At 41.3% G+C, this 24,130-nt stretch overlaps 1 protein-coding gene across 2 annotated transcripts in view; it reads left to right on the top strand.

The window, feature by feature from the left end:
* The window catches only part of SNAP25 (synaptosome associated protein 25), a 61,521-nt gene extending 40,281 nt beyond the window's left edge, over window positions 1-21,240 (top strand). The window contains exons 4-8 of one of the 2 annotated variants that reach the window (XM_071582137.1): window positions 1,438-1,486; window positions 9,491-9,608; window positions 13,670-13,795; window positions 15,866-16,010; window positions 19,933-21,240. In XM_071582137.1, the coding sequence (XP_071438238.1) occupies window positions 1,438-1,486; window positions 9,491-9,608; window positions 13,670-13,795; window positions 15,866-16,010; window positions 19,933-20,001 (507 nt within the window). In that variant the 3' untranslated portion in view covers window positions 20,002-21,240. Of the gene's footprint in view, window positions 1-1,437; window positions 1,487-9,490; window positions 9,609-9,745; window positions 9,864-13,669; window positions 13,796-15,865; window positions 16,011-19,932 lie in introns of both variants that reach the window. The other variant, XM_071582136.1, reaches the window with a different exon arrangement.
* The last annotated feature ends 2,890 nt before the right edge of the window (window positions 21,241-24,130 follow it).

The raw sequence follows: 24,130 nt of genomic DNA, 5'->3' as shown, positions 1-24,130 counted from the left end.
TGGCTGAGCCAGCGTGGGCTCTGTGCTGCCTGTCTGCCTGGCAGTGCCCTGGGGGCACAGACTGGGGAGCTGAGGGCCACAGACACTTCACTGCTCCCAGGAAAAGAGATGGGCGATGGCAGAGAGCAGGGCAGCTGGGAGGAAAGATAGTATGAAGTCCTTAATTTGCCTCAAAGAGTGGGAGAGTGGCTTGAAAAGCACAGGGACTGTCAGGACTTTAGGTTTGTGTTTGTCATGTTCATGTGCAACCGTGAGCATCTCCCTTGCCCCCCACAGCATTGACACCACCACCTTTATCTGGTTCACAGGAGCATGAATAGCTTTATGTTCATGGAAACACGTAAATTACTGCTTCACATGTGCAGGTAGCTCTTCTGGCGAGCTGTCAGGCCACAGAGGACTTACTTCATCTGTTATTGACATGCAACAGTCGGGAGATCATTCAAGCCATTAATTATTCACAGATGTTATCACTGCTCCAAGCAGAATGGAGCTGGTTTCCCCTTGGTAATTAAAAAGGAGCTAATCTGATCTGTGATATAGCTTGGTATCACAGCACTCAGAAACCTGAGACACCTGGTCACATCCCAGAGTGAGGATAACACATGCAAAAATTGCACTTGTGAAAGGTGCCCTGCTGCTGGTTTAGGCAAGTGGGAGCTCTGAATGGCTCGGCTTTGCTCAAACCCTGTTCCAGCAAAGGCAGTGATAAGATTCCCACTAAGCTGTGGAGCAGAGGCAGTTTCAGTGTGTAGGTGTTTGAAAAATCCTACCTTCAAGCTCAATTCAGAGTCCATTAATGCTGAAGGTGTCTGTTGACTGAAGTAAAACTTGGCTCAAACCCATATCTATTAGATCACTGAGCCAGAAAATATGTCTTAATCCTATTAAATATTAGCCTACTTTAAAGTGGATTTCCTAAGTTGGTAAGCTTTCTGACTTCTGTCAGCAGCAAGGGCTGTGTACAAACCCCTGTGCCTCCTTCCCAAGCATTTTTGTGTCCTATCTGTTTTCCCTGGGATTTTCTTTTGTGGGATTAACATGCACCTGCAATACCAACAGCCTCATCCTCCCTTCTTCTGCTATAGTAAACTTGCAGATGAACCCTCTCTTTTTAGAAATTACTCCTGCATAAAGTGATTATTTTAATCACAAGGTCCGTGATTCTGTGCTCTCTGCAGAAGTTCAGTATCCCACTGAATCCAGAAGGACTGATGGTACAATTGAGAGTCCCTAGTTCCTTATATAGTATTGAGGCACATAAAGTCCTTGGACTGTGCCACCAGCCCCTTATGACTTTGTCATTCCTTTCACTGTTTTTCTTTTGTCTTCCTGTGTCCCGTACCAAGGGCTGAGTGTTCCCTCACTGATCTCTCTTTCTCTCTCTCTTTCTCCTCCCCTCTCTCTCCTTACCTTGCTACCACTATTGGGATGTAGAGTAAAGATGCTGGTATCAGGACTTTGGTTATGTTGGATGAGCAAGGAGGTAAGTTCAGATTGCTTCAGTAAGGAAGTATAACCCTTCTCAAAGTGCTGTACTAACTGTGTGCAACCCTGGAAATGAGGGCCAGAGGATACGTGTGGCTGTGCATGAGAACCCAAAAAACCTCTTTGCCTTCAGCTTTGTTGTCTGACAGAGAAACAACTGCCTAAGAGTCTGCACTTCTTTTGAACTGTTTCCCATTAATGTCAAAAAGAGCTGCAGGCTAAACTCACCAATCACCATTTTATTTCAGCAAGCTTTGGGTCAAGATCCAGCTACATGACAAGAAGATTTGCCTCCAAAAGTGTAAAATCCAGCATTATTTATGCAGGTGCTACATAATTTTCCCACTTGAGTCACAAGTGAAAGGCTTGCAATAAATACATCCCAAGAGGAGGTAATACCAGTCTAGTTTGTGTGAAATTTGGTTGCTTTTCATATGGAAATGGCAGTGAGGATGACAGAATTTTAACATTAAAAGTGATGGCACAGTCAGTTCATTACAATTGACCATATAGGAGGTTTCAGCCTTAGACCACTCCCTGTCTGTGGATGACAATGACAAAGACAGAGGCTGATATATTCAATACATTCCAGGAAATTACATTTTTGCCCTTCATAATATGACAAAGAAGTAGGTACCCTCCCCCTTCCCCTCAATAAAACTAATAACTCTTCTTTTGCTGCAGACCCACAGCAAAATGTGTCTCCAATAAACCAACAGATAAATTCCTGCTACTCTCTATCAAACCAGCCCCCTAAGGGCCCTTGTTATTATTTACAATATGTCATGACACCAAACTGTACTAGGAAATGTTTTCTGCAGAGCTAATGCTGTATCACTGACCAAGCCCAGACACTGATCATAAGCATCGCTGGGACTTGGGCTGCAGAACCTGACAGGCCCTTTTCAGCTCTACTGTCCCTGCCCCTCTGACACTAAAATGAATGAAAAGCAATAACAACACCTAAATGGAAAGCATTTTCTTCTATTTGCTTTTTTATGTGTGTCTCATTGCTTCCCCCCCACCTACCACCCCCTGCTTTAGGGAAAAGAATTTAACCCGACCAAACTTTGTCACATCGATTTGTCTTGACAAGAAAAATATTACAGGGAATATTTTGTTGTCTTCAAAAAATAATGGCAGTAAAAGAACTATCACTGAATACAGAAAACCAGAAATCACTTATGTTGAAACAAATATGGTACCTGCCTAAATAATGTGTTTTGTTTCAAAAGTGAATTATACAGTTGTAATAAATCACAAATATTGTCAAAGAAAGCCTGTAAATATCCAGATATGTCTTGCAATATAAATCATAGGCAGAGCAGCAGAAAATTTGTGGTTCCTGGAAAAACTTGTTCCTGTTCTTTAACTGTTATTTTTCCACAGATTTATAGGGAGGTTTATTTTGATTTTAACCCTGAATTTTGTTTTTTTAAAAAAAAATCTGGAATTCTACTATTGCTGTCTGCAAAAGTTGTCTGACTGATTTACTCTGTAGCCATGATAGGAAGGATGAGCCAAAGAGCTGAGATGGGACCCATTCACCTCTTGGAGTCCAGAGAATTCAGTATTAAACTGTTACTGACAGTGAAGCCTGAAATGCATATGGGACAGTCAGAGATGCAGTGAGTCAATACCTACAGGAAAGAGTCAGACAGTTTCAAAGCCTCTTTAAATTTGTTATGGTCATGCCTTAAGTGGTTCAGTAAATTTAGCTTATGACTATACACTGTGGGTTTCTCAAGGAAAACAGCCAAATAATGCTACAAACCCTGAGAATATTTTAACCACTGTCTTATGCTTAATGCTTAATTAAGTTTTCTCCATTTTACCAATATGTAGGTGTAATTATTCCTGATTTTTTTTATTTTTATTTTAGCAATAAAGGACTTGTATTACTGGACAAAATACACTAATGATGACTTTGAACCCTCTGTAATTAGTGCAATGTGTGCAGCTCACAGATGTCTCAGCAGATTATCAGATTAAGGAAATAATTTGCTAACACTGCCATGTGATCTCTTTGCAGCTGACTGCACAAGTCACTTAAGATTATTAGGTGTTAAATATACAGAAAACATGACATTGATCTTTCCAGTGGGCGGCAGGCAGAATATCTAATCTCTGCAGTGGCTTGAAGCTCTATTTCTAGGTTTCCTTACAAAATTGCTTGTTTTGAAGTTAAACAGGCCTTACAACAAAGACTTCTCTGAGCCAATTCAATCTAAATAACACAAAGCAGAACTGATTTTCTGGTATCAGTAAGGAGAAGCCTCTGGGACCATAAAAGGCAGTAAGTCAAGGTAATTTCACACCACCAGGTATTTGTTCAACAAAGGCAGCCTGGCGAGCTCCTGTTGCCCAGAGGGTCAGCACAGCTGGCTGTGCAGCAGATTGCACAGTGTGCCATGACCCTGGGACATGTGGAGCTTCACCAGGCCTTTTGTTACTCCTGTTTTACAGAGATGGGACTGCCATGAAATTAGAGACCTCCCCCAGTGCCCTTTGAGGTGACAGATTCTCAGTGGACTTTTGGAGCAGGCCCTCTGCAAAACCAAGTTATCATTTTTGGATATTGTCACCCAAACCAGCTTGACACAGTTCTTCCCCTGGGGAGCCCCAGGGAAGGAGCTTGGAGGTCAGATCCTCCTTTTGAGATTTTTTTCATCACTGAGAAAGTCTTTCCCAGACCTCATGTGCATCCTTAATGCTTACATTTTTTTAAACCTGGCCTTGAGTCAAGATCACTTAATTAATGATTTAAATATAAGTATGTATACAAGTCTTTAAACTAAAGTATTTGCATTGTAAACTAAAACCTTCATGCTGCAAAGGATTACTGACCAGTGGCAATGGCTCTGCTTGATTAAATATGTCTTTAGAACACAGTAACCTAGAAAAATGTTAATATTTAGATGTATATAAGTTGAAAGCAGACTGTAGAAATGAAACTGAGAGTACAAAGTGGGTATATGAAGATAAACCTGAACTTTTGATATGAGGATAAACCTGAATTGTTAACATAGAAAGGGTACCAGAGTGGCAGCACTCTTCATCCAAAGGAAACCCCCCACACCTGGCACAGAGATTTTGACCTTCAAGGACTCTTTTTTGTGTGCGATGACATCCTCATGTAGTTTATTACAAAAGATTTTCATTTTTCTATTCCAAACAAGGTAGAAGGGAGAAACTTTTTCAATAACAACAGCAGCAGCACAGCCATTTCTCATCCAAGACAAGACAGAGGAATTGCCGCAACTTCGATAAGCGACCAAAAAAAGTCAGTGCAATTGAAATTTTCTCCCTGCACCAGCAACAGCAAATTCACAACCAGTGAACACAGGGAGCAGATTAATGTACCCAGCACATCTCACTCCAGGTCAAGTTGATAAAGGAGATATAACTGAAATAACTGGGCAACCGCAGAGGCAAAAGCAAGGGCACCCTGTGATGGAGCCAACACTTCCTGAGCTCTTTAGCAGAGTTGTGAGTCTGGCAGTTTTGCAGGAGTTAAAGGTAATTAGGGAAATAAAAAGTACCTAATGACTATTCCAGATGCTGTGGGGAAAATGGTATTAATTATGTTGAAGTTGTACCCCAGAACAGAAGACAAATGAACCCCCCCCCCCCCACCAAAGCAGGTTGTGCCTTGTCTCCTGTTATTTTTGGCAGAGCTACACGTGGGCTCGCAGCACTCCCTGTCAGTCTGTGCCATTCCTCCCTGTGCTCTGCACTGTCTTTCAGAGCACAGCTAGGGCAAGACCCAGGATTTCTGAAAAGGCTGTCCTAGAAATGTACTACACTCCTATATGATCCTCTTCTAAGGAAAATGGGATCATGGAGTAGCATTGGAAAGTGTTCATCTGCTGACTCTTTCAAATTCAGCCCTCTTGTATGCAATTATGACTACAATGTGTTCTTAGATGTTCTTTTCCTTTTTTCTTTTTTCCCCCCTCTAATTAAAATTGTCCTTGTGGAAATTGCTTCACTGCACAATACTCCAAGCAAGGAGCAATCTCCTATCTCCACAGTCACTTAACTGACATTCAAGCACAGACCCCAGATGCTGGACATCAGTAAGGAATATTTGTTATAAATTACAGATGGATGTAAAGGTGGAGCAACACCACACTTGTTCTGTTCTGGTCCTGCACCCAGTGCTGTGTAAGATGCTTTTGCAGCTGTGTTTGCTCAGGAGGCCACAGGGGCAGCTGAGGGATGCCCTTGCTACAGCTTCCCTTTCCAAGCCACTTCCCCACAGCAGTCACCAAGTGGAGAGTTGCCAGGATGTTATGGAAGAACCTGGCAAAGACCCTCTGCCAAAAGGCCACAATGCTATGGTAAAACTACCAGGACTAGCTTAAGGTCCCTCAGTTGCCTTACAGAAGTTATTCACAACTATAATGATACAGGTAAAACAATATTCCTGTTTGTGTCCTAAAATATGTCATTAATTTGTTGTAAGATCTGGAAGAAGATTTATTGTCACTACCTTGGAATGAAAGAGACATTCTCAGGCATCGAAAGGTATTAATATGCAAAAAGGGCTAATAATTAGCAGAGTTTCCTGAAGAAAACAAATGAAGAAAATCACAATGAGACACATCTCTGATGTGCATTCTGCTGCAGACAGCACCAATTCTCTTATATATCATATATGATATGTGCACATATAGATGCAGTCTATTCAAAGAATATTGCAACAACTGCCAAAAGAAGTTCATGCTCTGAGCTTGAAGTGCTTCTGTAAATGGAAGACAAAGGACATGAGCCTTTGTAGGCGTGAAATTGCGTAGGTTCATGCCAGTATATTCCAGCAGACTGTCTCGCCTAAAACCTTTAATACAATACAGAAAGTTGGAATAGGGAAGATATATGAAAACAGACATTAAATTAACCTTTCAATAGCCATCTGATTTCCTACTGGCAGTGATTCATTCTGGGCCAGATTTTAATAGCAGTTACACCAAAACAAATCCAGCATGACCCCATTAAGTAAATTTCACTATAATATTTATGCCTCAGTAATTGTGGTTAGACTTATGAATCTATTTCCTTGCCTGTGGGACCAGGACTTTGACAGGTATAAATTGGTGTTGCTCCACAAAGCCAGCATAACTACGGTGATTTTGGCCAGTTAACAATCCAACCCATGACATTAACAAGTAGCAAATGGTTTTAGGATGAGCAACCAGCTGTCTGGACTTCTAGGCTACAAATATGACATGGGTTTTTACACTTACGAGGTTTTCTTTAATGGAAGATACATTAGTTGTGGGTCCCATTTCTATTCAGAAATAGCATAAGCATTACATACAAATCCTGAAGCAGGATAAATTAAGTCAGGTTTCTACTGAGGGCTTTAATTTAAATGAAAGTCTTTGAGTCATGTCAAATATACTCTTCAATTAGGACTCATCTATTCAGGCAGAAAAAGAAACAGGGAAAGAAAGTTTAAAAGGCCCTACTACATATGTGGCTTCAGAGAATGAGTATCTGGGCAAAGAAACAAGCTTAGACTGAAAGATACCAGTGGTACCAGATCTAGGACTGATCTCTGCAGACTTACCTGGCATTTTCTACTGGGCAGACATAGTTAGAGAAGTAGTAGCTGGAAAATCAGTGGAAGAAAGGTCAGTTACTCTTGTCCCGCCCAGTGTCAAACGCACACAGCTGCCTTTTAACTGAGCCCTGAGACGGGCTCTGCAGGCACAGCTCACACAGGCAGGAGGTGGGAGTCTGCCACAGAAACCTAGTAATTCCCATCATGTTGCATGAGCCAGGATAAAAGCCAGCTCACACTCCCACAGCTGCTTCCCAGAGCAAGAGCTGCCCAGCCATGCAGGAGCAGGCAGGACTCTGAGCTACAGGAGCACTGAAGGAATATCTCCTCTACTACACTCACATTTCTGGTGAGGCTGAATCTGCACCTACAAACATGAACCAAAGCTCCTGCCAAAGCCTAGATTGCAATGTGCACCAAAACAATCCAACCTTGCGTTTCTGGTTCTCAGCTCAGCAGTTTATCTGGCAGAACTTGCGCAGTCCATCTCTCAGGTTTCCTTCTTAGTTTCCCAATCCTTTGCTTACATGATATGTGTCCCTTTTAGAGGACATTGCCAGGTAACTCTGATCCTCTAAATATAACCTTGGATTTGGGATCAATAACTCCTTTGGTATCAGGAGACAGTCCCATCCATCTGAGAGGAATGAGAACTGACAGCTGAGAAGAAGATGCAACTCGCCATCCTGACATGGCACCTCTCCTTCTCAAAGCCCAGGCTCATGCAAGAATTAAACAAAGAGCACAAGTTCAATATTTGAATTATTTCATCTTGAATAATTTAGGCCAGGATTTTCTGGGCCCTCGAGGGGTGAGGTGCCTGTTTCCCATTAAAATTAATTAAATAAAATTAATTTTAATGGGAATTGGGTATCCAAATCCCACAGAAAGCTTTGAAAATCTAAACCTCAATTGTTATTAGAAACCCAAGTAAGAATTAGGCCTATTCACGTTCCCAAAGAAGTCAAGAGGAACTTTATACTGACGTCAATATGCATATGATTTTTCTTCTAAAATGTCTTTTTTTTTCCTTCTGGATAACATCAGGGATGACTTAAAATTTCTTCTATAACCAGTACTCTTAGTTTCATCCTCTACAGTCTAATTTTTTGTTTTTCTATTCTATATGGGGAATAGGGATGTATTTGTGTTTTACTGGGATTGCTTGACTTTGCTTCTTTTGGTACAGTTACAGTTTTTAATGGATTGAGATGTCACTCCAAGTAACTTTTTGATCCTGGGTAGTATTTGAGTTTATCCCCCACAAAATGGTGAGGTAAAATGCTATTGCTACCACAGATTCCACATAAGACCCCTGATCCCACTGGGTTCATGTCTGTTTACATCAGCAGAGGATTTGTTCCTAAACTTTTCCATTGTGACATTCTGTTCCTCTGCGTCACTTTTCCCAGCTTTAACAGTGAAGAAATGAACATGTTAAGTTATTTTGAGCCACCAGATCACTAAGAAAACCCAACACTGTTGCCAGCCTTTGGTGGAAATTTGACAGATTCTGTTTGATGCCAGCAGTGAGAAGGTGTCTGTATGTGGCTGGTTAATGGGCTTGGTGCTTCTTATCTTGCCCTGGAGCAAAGCAGAAGTGACCCCACTGAAAACACAAGTCTGCATCCCATGTCTGTTTTCATAAAGTCCCTTGGGGACAGGGGCAATGAATATCACAGCTAGTGGTCCTCTTCCAGTGAGCATCAGGCTCACAGAGAGGTTTGTGTTCTCTGTGAGAGGTTTGTGGGCTCTGTGTTCACTGGGGTTACTCCTGCTTTGCAGCATCCACACTGGAAAGAAAACCAGCCCTGAGGTCATACTCAGATTAGAGATTAATATCCAATGCCAGTCAAAGTGGCAGGTCTCGGTTGCCTCAGCCTCTGGAAAAAGGGGTACATGGGTACAAGCCCTTAACAACTTGCTCTGCTTTTGGTGCTGTTATTACCAGCTCTGTTACTAATCAGAGCAATTATGCTGCCCCAAATCAACCAATTCCAAGGCATTTGTAAGTGTAAGTAAATGAAGTATTTTCCATGGAAAGACATTTTTTCTCTTATATTAACCTACATAAATGCAAAATATTAACACTATCTTTCTCCTGAATGTCACTGTGTCTAAGTAAGTGGATGTATTGTATTATATTTCTGGACCTTAAACTTTATAACCCTTCCTTTCTACATCGTTACATCTTGTTTATATTAATATATTTCAAATAAATTCCTCCTTTGTTTTACTCTTCCCATACTAGTAAAAAGCCCCTCTCCAGCATCCAGTGCGGCACACATCCTTTCAGCAATGCATCAGCTGAGTAATGCATTGTAATGTCACTATTAGTTCAGTTCTACATGGTCATTTTTCATGTTCTGTTGAAGACAAAAGCAAACAAGCAAAAATACAATTCATTCCACACTGTCATCCCTTTGTCCTGACCAGAACAACTCGATCGTGTTGAAGAAGGCATGAACCATATCAACCAAGACATGAAGGAGGCCGAGAAAAATTTAAAAGATTTAGGGAAATGCTGTGGCCTTTTCATATGTCCTTGTAACAAGTAGGTACTGGGTACCGGCTCTGCTATGTGGTGTCCAGTTTTTTGTCACAGTGAATGTCTGAAGTTTTTGTCTTTTTTTTCTTTGTCCTTTTCCATCTGCTTCATTCTGTGGGGATAAAATACTTGTGTTTAATCAGAACAACTGGAACGCATCGAAGAGGGAATGGACCAAATCAATAAGGACATGAAAGAAGCAGAAAAGAATTTGACGGACCTAGGAAAATTCTGTGGTCTTTGTGTCTGTCCATGTAACAAGTAGGTGCTGCCTGCCTCATCTCTTTGAGCACTTAAGGCTGATCCCAAAGGCCTTGTGAAGCTCATCCTTGCTAGGCACATGGACAGGATGAGCATGTGGCATGCAGAAAGAACGATTCTGGTTCAAATGCATTCATCTCATAGCATAGACACTGACTGAGAATTACTGTAGATGCATTAAAATCAGGCATACGGCAGTGAAAGCTTCACTGTTGACACCTTTTAATGATAAAAGTTTCAACATTTTACAAAAAGTGTACTGAATGGTTCCATTTTCCAGAGAACAAAAACACTGGGGCTACCTTATTCCTGGACTCCCTAAATTTTGAAACTTATTTTCACAAAGAAGTTTAATAAACAAAAGAGCTGAAAAACTGCAGAAGAGGTTGTACTGAACATTACTCAAAATTATGGATGAAAATCACACCTTTTTTCAGTGTTCAACAGAAATAGCCCTTGATGAGTTCTTGAAAGAGATGTGACGTTTCATAATTGGAACCCAACTTGAAATTGTTTTCATTCTGCCACAGGCAAAAAAAAAATTGAGAAAACCCAAATATGCAAATTTCTCTCATTTGGGTAGCATGTACACTAAGCAGAAATGTTGAAATGCATCAAATTTGCTTGCATGCCATCACACTTGAACGAAACTGTCCTCCAAGTAATGCAAAGCTTGTTTTAAATGCCAAATGGAAATGTGGTGTGCGGTTATGCGGGTGTAGGAAACTGGGGACAAAGCAGACCAGCCCCTAGTCCCTGAGGGATGGCCAATCCAGCATGCAGGGAGCAGGCATGCCACCAGGTTACAGTGAAAACAGCCATAAATGGTCGGCCAGAGTCTGTACAGGAAACAGCAGAGAGCTGTAGTACTGAGTATTTAACTCCCTTTTACACAGCCACAGTCTGATCCTACCACTACTATCAAGACCAAAGTAAGGGAGCTGTCATAGAGTTCAGAGTGTATTTTACCAAAACTCAGAACAGCAGGCCTGGGCTTTTGCATTATCAATCACATTTATTTCAAAGTTAATTCCCTTGGGACACAATGCAGATACTTTAAAAAAAAGAACAAAACAGTTTTGCTCCTGTGTACCAAGCCTTGAATATTTTTTGGGGTAAACATTTTGCCCAGAGTACGTGTAGCACTGCCTTGGTGTGCACAGTGGAAGGGCAGGAGAAATGGGAAGAGCCACACACACACACACACACACACACACACACACACACACACACACAGTGCCTTTGTCACTGGGATTGCCTGCAATGGGTATCAGGTTTTTATCCATTACAGGAGTTAACCCTGCTGTCCTGCATCACAGGACCTGGTGCAGAGGAGCTGCAGGTAGAAATGCAGCCAGGAACTTTACATCTCCCACACTGCACAAGCTGTGAAAGCTCAGAACTGACAGCCAGACATGTGACAGGGATGGGATTAGCACCTGACACGTGGCCTTAAAACATTTGCCACTTCACTATGACTGCAGTGTCAGGCTGCAAGAACAGAGAGATACTGTGTGCATATGATGTGGGGGACATGGATCTCTAAAGGTGTCTCTTCCCTTCTCCAAGGCAGTATTCTGACCTTGGCAGTCTGCAGCCAAATTTCATAAAACAGCATTGCTAATCAGTGTTCAGAAACAGAGTATGGGTGAACAAGGCTTTTAGAGTTTGCTCCATGAGTCCCTATGCCAGAACTCAACTAGCACAAATAAGATGATGTTCTGATGAGTGGAGTGTAGGAGGGAGAGAAATCCACACAATTCTGGGCATCAGAATCACCACCATCCCCTAATGCTTTTCTGGCTGGTGGGAGATGAATGGCATATATTTAAAGAAGACTAACTATTTCAGACATAGCTCTACCCTGGGGCACAATGAAAGTACAACTCCCTGAGCCTTACCAATATGTAAGGCTTGATCCTACATTCATAGGAACTCTAAAGGCCCATGGCATGAACCTTTGCCCAGGCTGCCTTTAAAAGGATAACTGCTATTGACAGTGAGCAGACCCAGACTCCACCTGTCGACTTTTATTGGAAATCCATAAGAAAAAAAAATGCATTCTGGATGTAAAAAATCATTTACCTCAAACACAGAGATTGTCTTGCTCTCAAAGTTGCACAAGCCTAAAGAACAGGCAAACCCCTGTAAACTTATCTGTACCAAGAGCATTATTTTAACTCACTTCTAGTAATGCCAAAGCTGATGTATAGTTTCAGACAACTAAGATTAAACAAGCTAATCATAATCTTTTTAAGTCTTCAAAAACTTTGACAGGAAATGAGCAACAAAACAGATAAGCAGGAAAGATCTTCTCTTAATCTACATTTTAATTCTATATTGGGGCATACAACACATCTTCAGGCTCATTTAAAACTGAGCTGCTTCAGGGGGCATGAAGAGAACATAATACCGAGATGGGTTTGTCATGTCCTTTCCCAAATCCCCCAGAAGCACATCCAGTTCCTCCTCCACAATCCAAGCTACAGGGCTGTTTAGATGTCTGATTGGAGCTGACCCAAGAACACGGAGATTTGCAGTTCCCAACAGTTTTGTTGGAAACTGCTCCATTTCTGGAATAAGATCAAGAACTTATACTTGTGGACCCCAAACACTCATGCTCTGCTGTCTTGTCTGATGACCCCAGTGATGGCAACTCTAAATAAGCTGCACATGTCAGCCTGCCACTTTAGGTGTGCCTGGATTTTAATTTTCTATCCATGGCAGCTCAGTCAAAAATGGCTCTCTGAAAGCTAATGTAACTGTCATGAAGAACAAACATAACAAGTTGCTAGGCTATTTTTAAAGTCCTGTGGTTTAAAACTCCTGAAGAAAGTGATGATCCATTTTTGCCTGTGTCTTGCTTATTGTGAAGGCTGTTACTGCTGATGCATTAAGGGTATGATGAACTATTGGGGCAACTGTGCTTAGTGAGAATGCTTTACTCTTTTTCATGCCTGTAGCTGGTGCATGAAGAAAAATGTAGAAAAATTTCCCTTTCTGATGCTAGATTGCTCGTATCTTTTATTTTCTCCTGCACTCATTTCACTTCTGCCTATTTTACTTTTTGTCTCTGTGGACAAAGGTTTGTACATCAACTGTCGATGTATGATTGCTATTTTCAAGTACCGATATATTATTAAAGAAATTTAATGAACCCTATGATAAAATCCTCCCCAAATCACCTTGGGAAAGGTCAGTGGCTTTAAATGCCTATTATGCCACATACATATTGAAAAAATAACAACAGAAGCCCAATATTCTGCATGGTAAAATGTTAAATTCCAGCCAAATCTGTTTTTCTCTAAGAGGGTGTGTTGCTGTGATGTGATGTACACACTATACTTGGCAGTTCTGTTTTTATGTCTGTCTGCCAGTACGTTCTCTGTGTTTGATGTCAAAACATATGTGTCACTGAAATGAAACAATGTTTTCTACTTATCTGTATTTCTTCTCTTCTTCTTTTTTTTTTCTCTTTCCTTTTTTTTTTTTTTTAGTTTTCCTTCTTTCTGGAAACTAAGTCAACATCCAAAAACCTGTGTGCAGTGTTGTAGACTTGACAATTGCAATTCACCCTATTGGAAACTAAACCTCTGACCATCACTGTTGCTGTGGCAGTAAAGTAAAAAATAACCAAAAAACAAACCCCTCCTTTTATTCAGGGTTATGATATATCGGTATACAACCAATGACCCTCTATCTGAAAACTCATTTGCTTGATTCAGCTTCTAGCTTGGAGAGGTAAAGAGTTTTGCATTTGTCCTTGTCCACTTGATGCTTTGTTACTCATCATGTTTTTTGCATAGGCTCAAATCAAGCGATGCTTACAAAAAGGCCTGGGGCAATAACCAGGATGGTGTTGTAGCCAGCCAGCCCGCACGCGTCGTAGATGAGCGGGAGCAGATGGCCATCAGTGGTGGCTTTATCCGCAGGTGAGCCTTTGCATCCACTGCTTTCTCTCTATTCTCCTTGTCACTGATATATTTAGATTTCTTCCATATGGTCATGAGCTCTGTGATGCTCGTTAACTCCTTCAGTGGTGCTGGGTAATGTGATGGAGAGAGTGTTTTCCACTAAGTGGTGGGTGCTCAGATTCAGGACGATGGTAAGACAGGTACTAAAGGGTCATTGTGTCCAGGGACTTCCCCTGGCCCTCTGGATCCCCTGAGTTGGTGCAAAGGATGGTTACATTGCTGGAAATCCTGGAAGCAAGTCTTGGCCCTGTGAACCAGAAGATGACCAAAAACACAGCCCTAAACATTCTTCCTTGAGACTGCCCAAATTTGGGCAATAATAAAATGCAAATAAAATGTATTTATTTGTTTCACAGCAGCACCATGAGGGTGCAAGCAGTCATGGTCAGTCAGCACTGTCCTCTGCACTCCAGCTCCCTTTGTGAATGATTTTCCTGGGGGCCGTATTATAGTTCTCATTAATGACAGATGTCAAATGCCTTAGAAATAAAGTGTCACATAAACACTAGTTTATTGTCATTATGCCCCAAGGCATGCAGTGCCCATTATCCATCCTTGCCAGAAGATGTACCAAAGCATCCAACATCTTTCTTTTCAACAAGAGAAGAGCCTCAGGTTTCCTGCCAAAGCACTGAGCTATGTGCACAATTTGAAGTACACTTTTAACTGGAGGTGCACCCCTTCCCTGTCTGTGACCACCCAGGAACCCTCCCTGAGCAGGGAATGATGCCCCATTCTTCACCTGCTGTAAAGCCCCAACACAGTGGGAACTCTTGAGCACTCAAATGAAAGCTGGTTGGAAACATGCAGTTCTACTAATGGCAACCACACTGCAAACTGCCCACTATACACAGGGATCCAGCCATAAGCACCTACTGATTACAGTTCTTATGGAGCGTATATTTAGATGACAATGTTATCAGCTGAATGGATAACAGCATTCCAGTAGGCAAAGCTTTGATCTCTGAAGATTAAGGACACTGGACTAATAAGTAATTATCTTTCCAAAAACTATTATCCACTTATTTTTTGGCTGCTGTGATAAAGGGAAATCAGTGTGATAGAAACAATGCTGTCATGCAATCTGGAGCGTGGGATGGAGTTGCCATTTAAGTTTGCTGGGTCTGCCATTCACTTGTTTTTAATTTCTGGATGGCAGCCCCACCAAAATGAAGACTGGGGCACAATAACAGAATAGCAGTGAAGGACATTATGCTACATAATAGTAATTGTTCTGCAAATAGCCTGCAGCACCCTTTGGGCACCTACATGAACACAAATTGTGTAAGAGGCTCAAAGTAGGGATTTTCTGAGTGGGACCCACGGACCTTGCTTTTCCCAAGGTCAGTCACTGGAGAGCTGACTTGGGCCTTGGCTCAGGCACAAGTTATTTCCTCCAAATAGCAAGCAACCGCAAAAGGCAGTACTAAGATGAGAGATAGATGATCTTTACTAAAGCCAGAAAATCTGAGAGAAGCCGATTCTATAACTTACCAGAAACACAGTTAATTAAAGAGGATGGTAAGTCAGGATTTTCACAGCTGAAGCATCTCTTCCTCAATACATCTGTGAGCCCCAAGCGTAAGAGACTGGACAGCTCCCATTAGCCATGTGCAGTTCAAGGAAGGGACCTGGAATAGCTGTAATTCCAGCACCCTCCAGCATTTCCCATGAAGTATAACCACACACATATCCAAAGGGGGCACCCTTTCATTCTCTTGCTCCAGAAGGATGATCACTGCAGAGAGGTGCAGTATGTGGTACAGACAGCTCATACAGCAACACTCTAGTAACAGCAGACACCAGCACTGTAACTGGAGCAGTGATGAACCCAGAAAACTGGGCCCAATATCCAAAACAAAGCACATAATGATTTTCAGGCAACCTCCTTATTAATTCCTTTTTGTCAAAGCTGGGCAAAGCAGCTGCTTCTCAGGTGACAAGTGATGGAGGATGCAGGGGAAGTAGATCACAGTTTCAGGGGGTATCTCCTGTCTCTGCTTTAAAGAATTGTTTTTTTGCTCCCAGGGTAACAAATGATGCCCGGGAAAATGAAATGGATGAGAACCTTGAGCAGGTCAGCGGCATCATTGGCAACTTACGTCACATGGCCTTGGACATGGGCAATGAGATCGACACACAGAATCGCCAGATTGACAGGATCATGGAGAAGGTAAGAGCTGACATTCCTAAGGGGACCCTGAAAGGGGCTATGTCTTCCCTTTGGTAAGCACAGGCTGTGCATGCTGCAGTTCCTTATCAGCTTGGGGAAGGACAAGGGACGGAAATAGCTGCTAGAGTTCTTATCTTCTCCCTCCAAATTCTTGGGCCAAAGCAGAGCTCACTGCTGTGGCTCTTCAGTAACCTCCAGTGCAGGCTGGGTTGAACCCACGCTGTTGAATTTGCCAGACAACTGCAAGGGGAGCCCTTAGAACACATCAAGGCTCTTTCTGCCACAGCTCTGGGAAACAAGAAGTGCCCTGAGCTATGCAGGACTGTGAGGCTTAGGTTGGAAAGCCCTGGCACTTACTGGAGAGCTTTAAACATTCCTGGACTTTTCCTTCCTTGGAAACTCTGTGAGCAATTCAGGATGAGATCACCTGCTTGGAGGATCAGTCCCCATAAGAGGATGGGAGTTTATTAGACAATGCTTTGCCATATGGTAAAAGTGCAGCCAGTTCTGTTATGCTGTCTGCTTATAAGAACATTTGGACAGAGATCTACCTGCTGTCTTGGGGAGTATGTGTGTATATATGTATTTATATATAATTCTGCCCCACATGGCCCCACTGAAATACAGAAGTTCAGCACTACTACTGCAGAATCACCACCTCCATAGACAGAGAGCACCATTCCAGTGCCAGACCTGCACTGCAGAGTTCTGAAGCAGAGAGCAGCCCGCTCCAAACCCGGCTGGGAGCTCAGTGCCATCCTCAGATACCGAGATCTGCAAGCCATCTGCATCCATGCTGGCAGAGCTCCAGGCACAGGCACAGACAGGCTGAAGTGGCATAAGAGGCTTGGTCTTCATCTGGTGTAAAATCAACACAACACTCGACTTCCGCTGAGATTTGCACAAACTGAGGATCTAACCCAAAGACTTCCATGTGGTGCTTAGAGTTAATTCTGACCTTCAGTGGTAGAGCTTGTACTCTTGAGCCTTCTTACACACACAGGCATCCTCACATGAGCCATGCCTATTTTTCATGTCAATTAACTACATCAGAGCCTGGTGAAAAAAATTAAAGAAAATGCTGCACTGAGGGATTCACTCCGAGAGCTCTCCTTATTGGAGTTTGATTCCAGAGAGGTGTGGGCAAAGTACACATTGTCTTAAAGGTGGGAAGTTCATCCCTGAGAAAGAGACAGTCACGTGACACCACAGAGCACATGGCTTTGCATCAGTCAAATGCTTTCTTTTATAAAGCTACATCTGTTTGTTTCATTATCTTGCAAAATGCACATTATTACTGGGATGCCATTCTGCACCATTTCTTATTTCTTGGAAAACTAGGAGCATGGGGGGAAGGATTTGCTGCTGTTATTCATATGAGTAGCACTAGAAAGCAGCACATGGCATAACACTGTGGCAAGAGACGTGCCCTGTGGATGGAAATCAGTGATGCCCTACCCGTGCCTGCAGGATACTGTCCCAAACTACAGCAAGCCTGACAGGTCACTGTTCTCCTACCAACTCAGGCTTGCAAACATCTGGATTTTAAAGACATTGACCAAGCCCTTTGTGCATATTAAGCACATGGGCCAAACTCCAGGCAGCACATGCTGAGAGCAATCAGCTCACTGAGGGACCAGCCTTGAACGTCTGAGTGTTCTTCTTACGGAGTTTTCCATGTCATACAGCAATGGCAAAATAACGTTGGCAGCTAATGGGATTCATTAAATCCAGCCTCTCAGGAAGGCCTTATCACCCAGGGCCCTTGGCTAAGGAACAGTGGCATATTTGTGAAGGATCGATTTGCATTGTACACAGAGGAGCTGTCATGAAAACAGCACAAAAATAAGACAGTCTTCAGTCTTAGTGAAAATCTGCCAAATTTCTCAGAGTAAGAAGACAGTAATGAGATACTAAAAAAGAAACACAATATATTAGGAAAAACCTCTATAAAAGACAGAAATGATGGTTAGCTGAAACCCCAAATGCACACACAGACATTCTGCAATGAAATATGCCAATAGACCATCATCCCTAGCTGATGGTGGGTGTACAGCATTGCTAGAGTTGTTTCCCTTCTCCTTACCAGCTGGAGCACCGTGTTTTGGACCCATTACGGCCCTTAGAAAGAACCTTGGCTGGCACACTTTGCAAAAGCTGGAATGCATCACAAAGCTGCTCCAAATGCTCCTGAAGGATTTGTGTTTAACTGGATTCATGCATCCAAACCACAGCAATCGGGATAGCAACGAATAAAAGGCTTTACCTTTACCTCATATCAGAGAGAATGGGACACAAACCAAAATGATGACTTAACGAGTAGGTCACATGGCACAGACATCACCACCAAAAGAGCCTGGCCCTAAAATAAGGCATAAATAGGAGGCTGGGAGGAAAGTAGGAAGGGCTTGAAGCCCTCTGTCTTGACCTGGGTGGGAAGGTCTGCACAAAGAACTCCCACTGCCTTCCATGCAACTTCATCTAACAGATACTAACGTCTAGACATCATTAGGAACATGAGGTTTCATCAATATTCAGTCAATCCATGCATTTCATGACAAATGAAGCTACTGTGGTAGACAAGGTCAAACTCATGGCTACAATAAAGGAGTGTGGCTTGTAATGAGTAGCTTTGCTGATTTACACTAGTTGAGGATCTGGCACATCCTTCTGCACTATAAATACCCATCTATATAACATTTTCCAAAACAATTATGGGGAAAACTCCAAGATATTTCAGAATGATTTATTTTGCATCAGTATAAACATTTTTAAAGGATTTTTAAATGCATATGGGAAAACTGCTTCACCATTCTGTTGTTTCAAATTGGAGATTTAAAATAAATCTGTACAATTTGGAGACACCCCAGAGATGTGGGAACAATCAAAGCTAACAAAATGCAGCCATCAAACCACAGAAAAGAGTTTGCTATTTGAGCTCATGCTTTTAAAGCAGCAACACAACTCTCACCTTTCCCACAGGTCTGATTTTAAAAATTGAAACTATTTTCTATCTAGTCCCTCTGCTAGAGTAAGTCGGCATGGCAACGTGGGCTTGGAATGGAGCTTTGCCAGTTTTTGTCAGCTAAAACAATGTCTTTAGTCTCCAAAACCAAAACCAGCTTCTGCAGAGCTACAGAAAGTCCTGGCCAAAGTGTCTTCCCACTCAGAGAGAGCACCCAAATCTCCCACGTGGTGCCATTTTGTTAACAGCATTTTATACTGAAACCTATAAAGAGACCTTTAAGATCATCCAGTCAAACCATCAAAATTCCAGTTTGATTGCTTGAAATAATAGTAGAGAATCCCTGCTTTGTCTTAATTCCTGCTTGTGCTGCTGCCCAATGAGAGAGGATAGTCTGTCTTGCACCTATACTGGTGAACTTGGTTGGAGCACTGGCATCACTCTACCTATCCCCTTCCTTCCACAAGTAGATACCCAGACTGATCTTTTCAAAGAATTTTGTCTTTGCCTACATGAGATGATTATGGATCTCTGTTCCAGAGATTGTCTACACTGGACAAAATTTTCGTTTTGACAGCATGGCTGGTGACCTAAATTAGAACAGAGTTCAGGCCCACTGAATCTTAGGGGGTAGTGAAGCTTCTCAGCTTCAGCAAGGTCCACATGCACACCACCATCAATGCCAGGCTACCAATAGCACCAGTCAAAGATCTGGCACAGGAGTTCAGGGAAGATGAGGACAAACATAAAAGCTTTGCTCAAAGGCTACATGAAGTGTCACAAAACCAGCAAATCTGGAATTTCCTTTTGGGTCCCTAATACCACAATAAAAAGCAACTCTCTGGTACTGTCAGGCTTCTATTTTTTATTTTTTACTCTGACCCAGCCAAAATGACAGAAGTATCTATCCTCTTTCTTCCCTGTCCTCACCTGTTTCTTTTCTTTGTGTTTCCCCAGGCTGATTCCAACAAAACCAGGATTGATGAAGCCAACCAGCGTGCAACAAAGATGCTGGGCAGCGGTTAAATGCAGTGAAGTGCATTTCCTTTTACTGCTGCCCAACAGGGCAGCACCTTCATGCTTTTATCATGGTATTTATCTACTAGGTTTGCACACATGCACATATCAGCCCCATTGTAAATGTTGTCCTGTGTAGTTTGTCAGCTTTCCAAAAATGATACTTGTAATTATTTTTTTCTAGATATCTTTCTTTCCAAAGGTTGTACATAGTGCTGATTTGATGGCTATAGCTCACTATGATGTTTTTTGGGGTTTTTCCTTTCCTTGTTTCTGTTTTGGATTCCTTTCCTTTTTTTTCTCTCTCCTCATTTTTTTTAATGATGTTTGCTGAATGACAACACTGTTGGAATGCTAAACGTGCTGTTAACCTTTAAATATACAGTATTGTTCTTGTAAAACTGTGACATTCCACAGAGCTACTGCCATGCTCCTGTCTTTGGGTATCATGATGTTTAAGCACTTAAACCTGCTGTCTTCAGTTCCTCATTGCCATTATCTGTTGTTATGATTTCATGATTAGACAATGTGGAATTATATTACTATAACAAGCATTGCACTAAAAAGTGATGTGATTTATGCATTTATGCATGAGGAATAAATAGACTTTTAGACTCCTACTTAAACAAGAACTTTCCCATGGCAGTAGCACACCAACAATGACAACAAAAGCATGCTCAGTATTCGGACTCTTTTGGGACTATGTTATACCAGCAAGTTTGCAGTTGTGCCACTTTTTTCTTGTTGATATATATATAGTTATTAATCATGATCTTTTTTTTAATTATGAAAAATGAGGGATTTGGCACTCACCATTTAGCCATTGCCAGCAAATAAAAGCTTGGCTGAAAATATGTCAAAGACAAAAAGAATAAGTGTAATATATTGGGTTTGTCTGCTGCTTTTGAAGACTATCTTTTGGAGGAAACAACTACCATATGAAATGGTGCAAAGAAATGTAATTTTTATAAGGCTCTCTCTTACTAGTCGCTATCCCCATGTGGTTTGTTATCAGTACAGTTCTCTGTTGCTTACCTAGAGCTATGCACACCAAATCGCTGAGATGTTTAGTAGCTGACAATTAAAAAAATAATTAAAAAACCTAAATGAATGAACTCTAGATAAACTGTGAGATAAATATCATTTACAGCATGTAATATGAAAATTCCTTATGTCTCCTGTCAGTTTGTGAAGTGATTGACATTTTGTAGCTAGTTTAAAAATTATTAAAAATTATAGATCTCAGAATCCGTGCTCGCTCTATCCATTTGTTGCCCTGCGTGTCAGTGACAACGAGTTATGTGCCACTTACCTGGGAAAAGGAGAAGTGCAAAGTCTAAAAACTCCTTACAAACTGCTTCTATCACATGTGGGAAACTAAAGATTTTGGTTTGCAATACTGTAGAACAGTAACTATTCTAAAACCAGCATTTTACACTCGGTAGATTCCAAGAGAATATTATTTTAAAGAACCTGGCTTGGATTGCCAAACACTGAATCAAAATATTTTCTCTTCTTCAAGGGAAAGAAAAAGAAAGTGAAATAAGTGTTATGGTACAGAAGGATACAGTTCCTTAGTTGTTAAAATCTATTCCTGTAGTGGATGTAGCCATGTGCTAATACACCTCTTTTTAAGGAACACTTTGAACTACAAAATTTCCAGAGTCTGCTAAGAATAATTTTCTCAAATGACTAAGAACAACTAGAGTTTGCTGCCAATGAAAAGTGTTATCATATTTTCCCAGGGTTTTTTCCCCTATATGGACAAATTATAATTAATTCTGCATGAGTGACAGTTCACTCATGTGTCTCACATGGCCGCAAGTCAAAATACACAAAGAACATAAATGCTTGCATAATTAAAATTGCATGATGAGGCAGACAAGCTACATTTTCTTTAGCAGCTTTTTATTTTTAGTATCTATTAAAAATTCATTTATGCAAATATTTCCCCCCACTGCTTCAAACCAAAGAATGAACTTCAAGCAAACATTTTTAATCTGCTGACCATTTCCAATCCTGTCCTTTTGGGGGTTCCAGTATTTGTGACAGCACAATCCTTCAGCAATGTCAAAGCCCACTGAGGGAGGGCAATAATCATACTGGAAAATGCCTCAGAATGGGAACATACAAATACAAGGATAATGTCAAAGGGCAGGAAATATATAAGAAAGTAATAAAGATATTAATGGAGATATTATTTTCATGTTTGACAAGGATGCACCCTATCTGAAGATCACAATTCCATTAAAGCTGATCAAAAATACAAGTGTGTCTGTGAAGAAACATGTTTTGGCAACTGTTTTTGTTTTGAGCAAAGATCAAACCCCAAACTATTGGAACCTTTTGTCAAATGGAAAGCTTAAGGGATAGAAATATTGAAATGTTTCATTGCATCTCTCTTAGTATTCTCCTCCACTGCATGCCGGGTCTCCATGGAGTTGGCTGAAAATTACTTGAGTGAAGACGTTTAATATATTGCATTTCTCTGATCCTTTTGGAAATCGACTTTTGTAGGCTTAATTATTCTTGAACTAATTCAAGGAAAGGCTCAGTCTTGTGCAGATTGTCATTAGAACAATCCATTTCTGTTAAGTTTGTTGCACACCAAATCCCTGATGTAGAGTTGACTCAATAGGAAAAAACCCAGAACATTGCCTGAAACGTGGCATTTCCCTTTCTATCCCACTTTCTCTCTGGCTGGCTCGTTTCCCTGATAATCGCAGGCTTTCCCTGGGGCTGAGCAGGGACAGTGAAGAGTCCCCCCTCAGGGGCAAACTCACCAGAAGAAAAGGGACACAGGAGCTGGAATTGCGACTCCCATAACATAAAAGGGGCATATTGATCACAGAAACAAAAAATAACCAGTTTTTCTGAAGGCAAAGCCTTCTCTTCCTGGTAAGAAATCTCCCTTTGAGCACATTATATTTTTCCATCAGTAATTTCCTCTGTCCCTGTAGCAGCGCCATCTGGAAATCCAGGTTTGAGAGGAAAGGATTAAAAAGAGGCTGCTCAAAGATAGAAAGTTTGGTAAATATCTCTTATTTCTAGACTTTGAATGTGATTTCGCCAACAGTTTGTAAAAGGGCAAGATCCTCATGTTGTTTTGGTTTGACATGGTCATATGAAAAAGCTTTTTTAATGTTCTCAAGTGCCATTGCTGAATAAACCAGCCAGCTGGATTACTTCAAGTTTTGCTTAAAAACTGAAGTCAAACTAACAGACAAACTTCTGTTAAGGTCTAAAACCCCACAATTAATAACTTCGTTCTTATCAAGCATTGTCCTCCTTTCCTAGTCTAGGCTAGAGATGGAAATATCAAAATAACCCCAAGGAAGGTTATTTGAATGTTATTCCTCAACAGAACAAAATTCATATGCAATGTAATAATTCCTGAAAAAAGAAAAAAAAATCACCTTAATTAAACACCTGGCCTGGTTTCAGCAGTGAGAAACTTAGGGGGAAAATTGGAAAGGCTAAGAAAAAAATCAAAGACACCCTGAAACATTTAAGATATTAATGATTTCCAGCCTTAGCACCAACACACAAGGTGAACTCCAAAGAGTGTGCCACAGCTTTCTGGACTGACATAAATGCAAGAAAAGAAACTACGGATCATACACAGGACCTTGAGGTTTGATATAGGACATCTTATGAAAAGCAGATGGATTAGATGCAAAGGTAAAGTGAAAAATAATTGATTGGCATTCTTGAAGGCTTGTGATATTACTGTATATAGCAAAAGCTTGTAAGTAGAAAACAATGGTGCTTGGTTGTTTGGGGGTTTTTTCAGGAAATGTAAATTTTTGATTAGATACAATGCATCCTTCATTCCTGAAGAAAACTAAACATGGCAGAGTTTGCATGGCAAGCTGTAAAGCACTCCCTTACAGAGATGCCTGTGCCACGTGACACACTCATTACAGATATACTTTAAATCTAGATATATAGATGGTAATTACCATGCAAAATATTCTCTGTGCCACACTAACTGGTAACTCCACAGGCTTTGGATGTGGACCTGAACCAGGAGAGACCACTCCAGACTTTTTTTTGAGGGATCTAAAGGCAGACAAACCAATTCTCACACCTTTTTTTTGTTGTTTTCCTCCCTCCTCCTTCTCCTGTGTGTACATAT

The sequence above is a fragment of the Pithys albifrons genome, chromosome 2 (assembly GCF_047495875.1).
Source record: "Pithys albifrons albifrons isolate INPA30051 chromosome 2, PitAlb_v1, whole genome shotgun sequence".
In the NCBI taxonomy this organism is placed as follows: Eukaryota; Metazoa; Chordata; class Aves; order Passeriformes; family Thamnophilidae; genus Pithys; species Pithys albifrons.
Note: the sequence above shows the minus strand (reverse complement) of the source record. Positions and strands in the feature narration are given on the sequence as shown.